The sequence below is a fragment of the Meriones unguiculatus genome, chromosome 1 (genome assembly GCF_030254825.1).
Source record: "Meriones unguiculatus strain TT.TT164.6M chromosome 1, Bangor_MerUng_6.1, whole genome shotgun sequence".
NCBI lineage: Eukaryota > Metazoa > Chordata > Mammalia > Rodentia > Muridae > Meriones > Meriones unguiculatus.
The window spans coordinates 197,420,975-197,429,585 of NC_083349.1; the positions used below are offsets into that span (position 1 = coordinate 197,420,975).

Below are 8,611 nucleotides of genomic sequence, written 5' to 3' on the forward strand. Positions count from 1 at the left end.
CCTATGTTATATGTCTATATGAGTGAATATATACCATGTGTGTCTTTCTGCTTCTGGGACAGCTCACTCAGGATGATTCTTTCCAGGTCCCAACATTGAAATTCAATTTCTAGAATAAGGTTGGGTTGACATAGTTAAGTTTCCTGGTCATTATTGAAGTTCTTTTCTTTTCTTTTTAAAAATTTTTTAAATTAATTACACTTTATTCACTTTGTATCCCCCCATAAGCCCCTCCCTTCTCCCCTCCAAATCCTTCCCTTCCTCCCTCTTCACCACGCATGCCCCTCCCAAAGTCCACTGATAGGGGAGGTCTTCTTTTCCTTCCTTTTGATCCTAGTCTATTAGGTCTCATCAGGAGTGGCTGAATTGTCTTCCTCTGTAGCCTGGTAAGGCTGCTTCCCTCTCAGGTGGAGGTGATCAAAGAGCAGGCCAATCAATTCATGTCAGAGTCAGTCCTTGTTCCCATTACTATGGAACCCACTTAGACACTGAACCGTCATAGACTACATCTGTGCAGGGGTTCTAGGGTATCTCCATGCATGGTCCTTGGTTGGAGTATGAGTCTCAGGAAAGACCCCTGTGCTCAGAATTTTTGGTTCTCTTGCTCTCCTTGTGTGGTTCCCGACCTCTCCAGATCTTACTATTTCCCACTTCTTGCTTGCATTAAGATTCCCTGCACTCTGCCCAAAGTTTGGCCATAAGTCTCAGCATCTGCTTTGATAGTCTGCAGAGCAGAGCCTTTCAGAGGCCCTCTGTGGCAGGCTCCTGACTTGTTCCCTGTTTTCTCCTTCTTCTGATGTCCATCCTCTTTGCCTTTCTGCATGGGGATTGAGCATTTTAGTCAGGGTCCTCTCTCTTGATTAGTATCTTTAGGTGTACAGATTTTAGTAGGTTTATCCTATATTATATGTCTATATGAGTGAATATATACCGTGTGTGTCTTTCTGCTTCTGGAATAGCTCACTCAGGATGATCTTTTCCAGTTCTCACCATTTATCTGCAAATGTCATGATTTCCTTGTTTTTTTTTATTGCTGAATAATATTCCATTGTGCAGATGTACCACAATTTCTGTATCCATTCTTCAGTTGAGAGACATCTAAGTTGTTTCCAGGTTCTGGCTATTACAAATAAAGCTGCTACAAACATGGTTGAGCAAATGTCCTCATTGTGTACTTGAGCCTGAAGTTCTTTTCTTTTGCACAATGATTAAGAATATCAGTATATTCTGAAAGTTTTTTACTATGGTTGTTTGTGTGGACTGTCCTTTTTCATTATTTTCCACAGGTCAATATCATATTGTTCTGAAAGCTTCATTTTCTATGAAACTTGATGGACATTCTGAGGTATTAAGCATCTCACAGTAACATACTTGGAGGTAATTCTTCCTCTCAAATTTTTGGGAGGTCTTTTTAAGTGATCAGAGCTGACCAGCTTAGAACTCACTAACTTAAAGAATACTCTCTTTCAATTTTTCAGTAACTTAATGGATTAAAGTCTTCTTCCTCTTCCTCAGGCTGCAAAGAGCTGTTATTTTTAATTTGATCAGAGAACGAGCATTGTCATATTCTAAAAGAAATTATGCTGAATCACAATATGGACTTCTGGAACCTGGCAGTCAGAATTATTTTCTTAGCACAAACTACCACTGGAATTCTGGGAAATCTCTCTCTTGTGTTCTACTATCTACTCCTTTACTACAGAGAATGTACATTAAAGCCCTCAGAGTTGATTCTAATGCATCTAATGGCAGCCAATGTCTTGCTCATTCTTTCTTCAGGAGTGCCTCAAACAATGGCAGTTTGGGGACTGAAGCAGTTCTTGAGTGATTTTGGATGCAAGATTCTATTATACATTCAAGGATTTAGCAGGAGTGTGTCCATTGGCACCACCTGCCTCTTGAGTGTCTTCCAGGCTATCACCATCAGTCTCAAGAAATCCTGTTGGAAGGATCATAAAGTAAAAGCAGAAAAGTACATTGGCTGTTACATTTCCTTCATATGGGCTATGCACATGTCAATAAATTTCATTTTCTTTGTGTACACGTTTATCAAAGGGAATAGTAAAAATATGACAAGAAAAAGAGATTTTGGATACTGTTCCACTATAGGGAGTAATGACATCAGTGATTCACTCTATGCAGTGTTGGTGGTGTGGCCTGAAATATTTTTTTCTGTGCTCATTGCCTGGTCCAGCATGTCTATGATTATCTTTCTGTACAGACACAAGCAGAAGGTTCAACACATCCGCAGCACTCATGATTCCAGCAGAAGCTCCCCTGACTCCAGGGCCACCCAGATCATCATGGCCCTGATGTCTACCTTTCTGACATTTTATACTCTTTCTTCCATCTTAAGAGGCTGCATTGCTTTTTTGTACAATCACAATTGGTGGCTGGTGAACATCTCTCCCCTCACCTCTCTGTGTTTTCCTTCTTTTGTACCATTTGTTCTTATGAGTCATTATTCTGTTATGCTCAAACACAGTTTGGTTTGGATAAGAAATAAAACCTGTCAATCTTATTTTACGTGTTTATAAGATGTTTGGCATGGTGTCCATTTCTTTTCTTGCCCATAACTCTGAAAAGGTTGTGCAGAGTGTCAAGTAAGTAAAACCTTGACTTTTTGGGATTGCCTGGAACGTCCACAGGAGTCTGCCAGCTGGTTGAATCCGTAGCCCACGTGAGCTAACCATACTGTGTGAGTCATATTGCACTCTGCAACTTGCAGAGTTTCTTTGCCCGAACTATGTGCAAATGAGCCAGCAAAAAAGCCGTCAATAAATCAGCCCTTCTTGTGGCTTTCATCTTGGCAGGGTATTTTGGCTACTTGGGAATTTCACAGATTGTTTCTGGAAAATTGAAATCAGAGGTGCCCATGAACTTGTTTTTCAGATGGCCCTGGTTCCCTAATAACTGCTGTTGCCTGCACTAGTCTCAGAAAAAAATGGATTAATATCTTTTACCTTATATAGGAATCAATTCAAAATGAATGATGCTTTTGATGTAATCTTGAATTTTGTTTTCTATTATTTTATTGACAATGTTTGCATCATCTTGGATATTGGATTGTAAATTTCCTTTGTTGTTCTTCTGTCTTTATCTGGTTTGACATCACAGTAATGCTGGCTCCATCAAAAATTAGAGTACAGGGAATCATAAGAAAGAAGGGGAGTTAGTATGATGGGGAAAGGATAGGAGCTTCACAAGGACCAAATATATATGGGCACAGGGTCTTTTCTGAGACTGACATTTAACCAAGGACCATGTATGGATATAACATAGAATCTCTGCTCGGATGTAGCCCGTGGTAGCTCAGTAACTAATTGGTTTCCCAAAGTGAGGGGAACAAGGACTATTTCTAACAGGAACTCAATGACTGGCTCTTTGACCTCCCCACCCCCGAAGGGAGGAGCAGTCCTGTTAGGCCACAGAGGAGGGCTTTGCAGCCAATCCTGAAGATACCTGATAAAACAGGATCAGATGAATGGGGAGGAGGTCCCCCCTATCAGTGGACTTGGAAAGGGGCACAGTGGAGATGAGGGAGAGAGGGTGAGATTGGGAGGGAATAAGGGAGCGGAATACAGCTGGGATTCAGAGTTAATAAAATGTAACTGATAAGAAAAAAATAAAATAAAAAATTCTTCTTTTAGAAGAAATTAATACAACCGTTATGAAAATCAGTTTTGGTGGTTCTCAAGAAATTAAAATTGGAAATACTACTTGGCCAGGTATTCTGCTCTTGTGTGTATAACCAGAGAATTCCACAATGTATCATAGAGATATCTGCACATGCATGATCATTGTTGCTGTAATCACTATTTGAGCCCAACTACATAAACAAATACACCAAATATAAATTTTGTGTTCATGTATAAAATGGATAATAATCCAACAATAATGAAGGATGAAATCACCAAATGTGTAGAAAAATTGATGGACTTACAATGCATAATATTAAGACAGGTCACACAAACTCAGAAAGAAAAACAAACATGTTTTTCTACATATACAATTTTAACATATATTGTCTACATGTATGTATGCAAATGGGTATAAGTATAACTTTAATATATTATTTAGGAAGGATACCATAAATGGTAATATTAGGTGAAGGACAGGTAAAAGGATGAAGTTTGAAAGAAAATATAATGATAATTAGTTTTGTATTTTAAACTCTAACTTCCCCTTATTTATTTATTTATTTATTTATTTATCTTTTATTTTTCTTTATTAATTACACTTTACTCATTTTGTATCTCCCCCGTGGTTCCCTCGCTCCTCCTGTCCCAATCTCTCCCTTCCTCCACCTTCTGCTTGCATGCCCCTCCCAAGTTCACTGATAGGGGAGGACTTCTTTTCCTTCCTTCTGATCCTAGTCAATTAGGTCTCATCAGGAGTGGCTGCAGTGTCTTCTTCTGTGGCCTGGTAATGCTGCTTCCCCTTCAGGGGGAGGTAATTAAAGAGCAGGCCAATCAGTTCATGTCAGAGACAGTCCCTGTCCCTATTACAATGGAACCCACTTGGATACTGAACTGCCATGGGCTACATCTGTGCAGGGGTCTTAGGTTATCTCCATGCATAGTCCTTGGTTGGAATAGCAGTCTCAGGAAAGACCCCTGTGCTCAGATTTTTTGGTTTTGTTGTAGAGGTGGGGCAAGATGGTGGCACCGGGAGGACTCTCATTCTGACCAGCAGCTGTAATTTCCCCTTTTATCTGGTGCATACATACATAAAAATGTGATTGGTAGTGACAGTGTAAAACCATAAGGCTCCACGGCTTTATCGTGGTGGCTGTAACTGAAGAGAATAAAAATGTACAGACTATTGACCTGGGCAGGCGTTCTTTGAGTGCCTATTTCATTGCAGCTCCTAATGCTTTTGTTTGTAAGTTCCTTACAATAGACTGATTTTAGTTTAAAATAAAGCAACATCACAGAGTTTGCACAAATATAGGGTTGGTTCCACACAGCGCAGTCACTCAGATGGACTCAGACAGAAACCAGCTCATTACCATAGTAGAATCAAGATTTTTTTTTTACTTTTGCAACATTTTATTTAAAATAAATTCTATTCTCATACAATATATCCTGAATATATATCCTCCTTCTACTCCGCACAGTTCCTCCCTCCCATGCATAGTCACTCCTTTTCTGTGTTTAGAAAAATACAGGGTTCTAAGACATAATAACAAAATTTAACAAAATAAAATACAATATAATAACAGAAAGCCATCACATCGAAGTTGGACAAGGCAAACCAACACAAGAACATGAGCCCAAGTGAACGAACAAGAATCAGAGATAAAAATTTTCACAAGTTGGAAATCCCATAAAAATACTAAACTGAAAGCAATAATACATGCAAAGCCTTAGCACAGACCTGTGCAGGCCCTGAGCTTTTTGTTTCACTCTGTGAGTTCACATGAGCTTTGCTCAGACCTTGTTCTTCTTGTGTCATCTCCTCCCTCTGGCTTTCATACGTGTTCTGTCTCATATCCCAAGGTATTACATGATCTTGGAGAAGAGAGATTACAGGGAGGCATCGCATTTGCCAGACCAGATGCCAGGAAAATTTCCTGAGAATTCAATACCTTTTCATCAGAAATGCACTGGAGTGTCTAGGGCTGAATGGGTGATATCATAATATACTAAAGACTACATACTGTTGGGCTTCAGACCTGGGACAAGCCGCTGAGGTGCCTTTTGAACCAAAGAGCACCTGGTCTCCAGGTTCCCTCACCATCCCTGAGTCCCTACATGGTACAAGGCATGGCTGGCAGAGCCTGCTCTCTACCCTAAACTCCCCTAAATAATCCAGACATATTGGCTTTCCCCTCTCCCTTTCTGCATTACTCTCTCTTTCTCTCTCTCTGCTTTTCATGTCTCTTCTCCCTTTGCATTGCCACTTTCTCTCTCTTACCCAAGCTTTTCTGCTCCCCCTTGCATGGTGACAAACCTGGCCCCATTCCTTGGGACAGGTGAACCTAATGAGAGCAGCTCCCAGTAAACCTGAATTGATAAAACTCTAAAATGGCTTGAATTGCCCCATTTCTTTGGTGGGAAAATTCTTGTCACATACTACAGACTTGCCCTTGATTAAGACCCAAAAAATCTTGTATGCGTTTGTGTTTAATTTTCAAAAGTGTACAAAGCTTTTTCTAAAGATTATAACAACTGAGTTTTAACTTGCAAAACACAAGTCTTTGAAAAACATTTTTTGAGCCATATAAATAGAAAGAAGGTTTTGTGAAAAATATAAACGTCAGGAGGGAAGAAAAATGAGCACACTGTACTGAAAGGAACTCAGGAGGAAATTACAGCAGTGGACATGAAAAGTTCCCTAAAAGAAATGACAAAGACTCTAGTGGTCAAGATGTTTTAGGGTCATAAAATAGTGAAAAATTCTAAAACTGAAGTAGGAAAGATTTGGAGTGGAACACAGAGGACATAGGGGTCATCTAAGACATTTGGGTTGGGAGGTGGCATGGAACAAGAGAATGGAAGGCACATATGGCTGACAATAAACTGGAGGCCAGGACACCCACTCCTGAGAAGCTTGAACTAATAAAAACAGAGTCAAAGAGTTCTCAGGGTGGGAAAGGATGCTATGCAGACTTGTGCAATGTGGTGAGGTACAGGGATAAAAGGTTGGTGGGTATAGACAATGCTTTCATGACCTCTGAAACCTCTGAACTTTTTTAAATTTATTTTTTATTTTTTTAATTCTTTATTAATTATACTTTATTCACTTTGTATCCCCCCTGTGGTTCCCTCCCTCGTCCCATCCCAATCCCTCTCTTCCTCCACCCTCTGCATGCATGCCCCTCCCAAGTCCACTGATAGGGGAGGACTTCTTTTCCTTCCTTCTGATCCTAATCAATTAGGTCTCATCAGGAGTGGCTGCATTGTCTTCTTCTGTGGCCTGGTAATGCTGCTGCCCCCTCAGGGGGAGGTAATTAAAGAGCAGGCCAATCAGTTCATGTCAGAGACAGTCCCTGTTCCTATTACAATGGAACCCACTTGGATACTGAACTGCCATGGGCTATATCTGTGCAGGGGTCTTAGGTTATCTCCATGTATGGTCCTTGGATGGAGTATCAGTTTCAGGAAAGACCCCTGTTCTCAGATTTTTTGGTTCTGTTGATCTCCTTGTGGAGTTCCTTTCCTCTCCAGATCTTACTGTTTCCCGCTTCTTTCATAAGATTTTCTGCACTCAGGGTGGGAGGGTGGGATTGGGAGGGAAAGACAGAGTGGGATACAGCAGGGATACAAAGTTAACAAATTGTAACTAATATTGTAAAAAAAAAAAGATTCCCTGCACTCTGCCCAAAGGTTGGCCATAAGTCTCAGCATCTACACTGATAGTCTGCAGGGCAGAGCCTTTCAGAGGTCCTCTGTGTAAGGCTCCTGACTTGTTTTGTTCAGTTTAATGAAACATCATTAGAGGGGCACAACCTGTATGTTGTAAAACAATCTAATATACATCTGTATGTATGTATGTACATATGTCTGTCTGTATGTATCTATGTATATATCAGTGACTCTTATGCCCATCAAGTTGATGGTCAAGACCAACCATCAAAGCTCTGAGAGATTTTAATCATAGTGATGATTTTGCATGCATACCCACTTAGATTTGTGCATAGGTATGGAAATTCCTATTGACAAAGTTTCCTCTGAGGACCTATTGTACACAGACAGGACACAGCTTCTATATCAGAAATATGCTTTGCAGAGCCACTAGAGGTCTGGGTAGGGCCTTGGAGGAGCTGTAGCTTCTGATCCTGAGATCCCAACTCTTCCCAACTTAAAGGGCTAAGGCTAGGTCCCAAGGCTGCTGTATGCTTGATGTCTGCTGATGTCATTGAGAGGTCCTGTGTTCTTCCTGTCATGCACTGTTTAATCCTTTATGTTATTTTATGATAATCTTTTTTGATTATTATCATTTCTCTTTTCAGGAAAACTGTAAATAAGATGCTGTTTTTCTTAGAAAACTTGCTTGGCACAGACATACCTTGATTAACATATTCTGAGCCCATACTTTATCACCTTTATCTCCTGTCTTGTTATCTTCTCTTGTTCTTGTTCTGTGTCTCAAGACTTTAACACTAAATAATGACCTGCTGGTCCAAGTCAGAGAGGGACATGCAGGAAATCCACACATTAAAAAAAAACAAAACAACAATTCTGGGTTTCTTGTTATTCCATATGAAGTTGAGAATTTTTCTTTCCAGGTCTGTAAAGAATTGTGTTGGTAATCTGATGGGAATTGCATTGAATCTGTAGATTGTTTTTGGTGAGATGGCCATTTTTACCATGTTAATCCTGCCAAGCCATGAGCATGGGAGATCTTTCTATCTTCTGATATCTTCTAATTCTTTCTTCAGAGACTTGACATTTTTTTCATACAAGTCTTTGACTTCCTTGGTTAGGGTTACTCCAAGGTACCTTATGTCATTTGTGGCTATTGTGAAGGGTGTTGTTTCCCTAATTTCTTTCTCAGCCCTTTTGTCTTTTGTATACAGGATGGCTACTGATTTTTTTGAGTTAATTTTGTATCCGGCCACTTTGCTGTAGGAGTTCCCTGGTAGAGTTTTTGGGGTCACTCACGT

At 40.1% G+C, this 8,611-nt stretch overlaps 1 protein-coding gene across 1 annotated transcript; it reads left to right on the forward strand.

Annotated features, from left to right (window-relative positions):
- The first annotated feature begins 1,580 nt into the window (after window positions 1-1,580).
- Window positions 1,581-2,537, forward strand: LOC110566730 (vomeronasal type-1 receptor 4-like). The gene has a single exon (XM_021664631.1). The coding sequence runs from the start codon at window positions 1,581-1,583 to the stop codon at window positions 2,535-2,537; it is 957 nt and encodes a 318-aa protein (XP_021520306.1).
- Window positions 2,538-8,611: the final 6,074 nt, after the last annotated feature.

Coding starts and splice junctions, on each gene's coding strand:
- LOC110566730 (XM_021664631.1), top strand. CDS start 1,581: ATGCTGAATCACAATATGGACTTCTGGAACCTGGCAGTCAGAATTATT.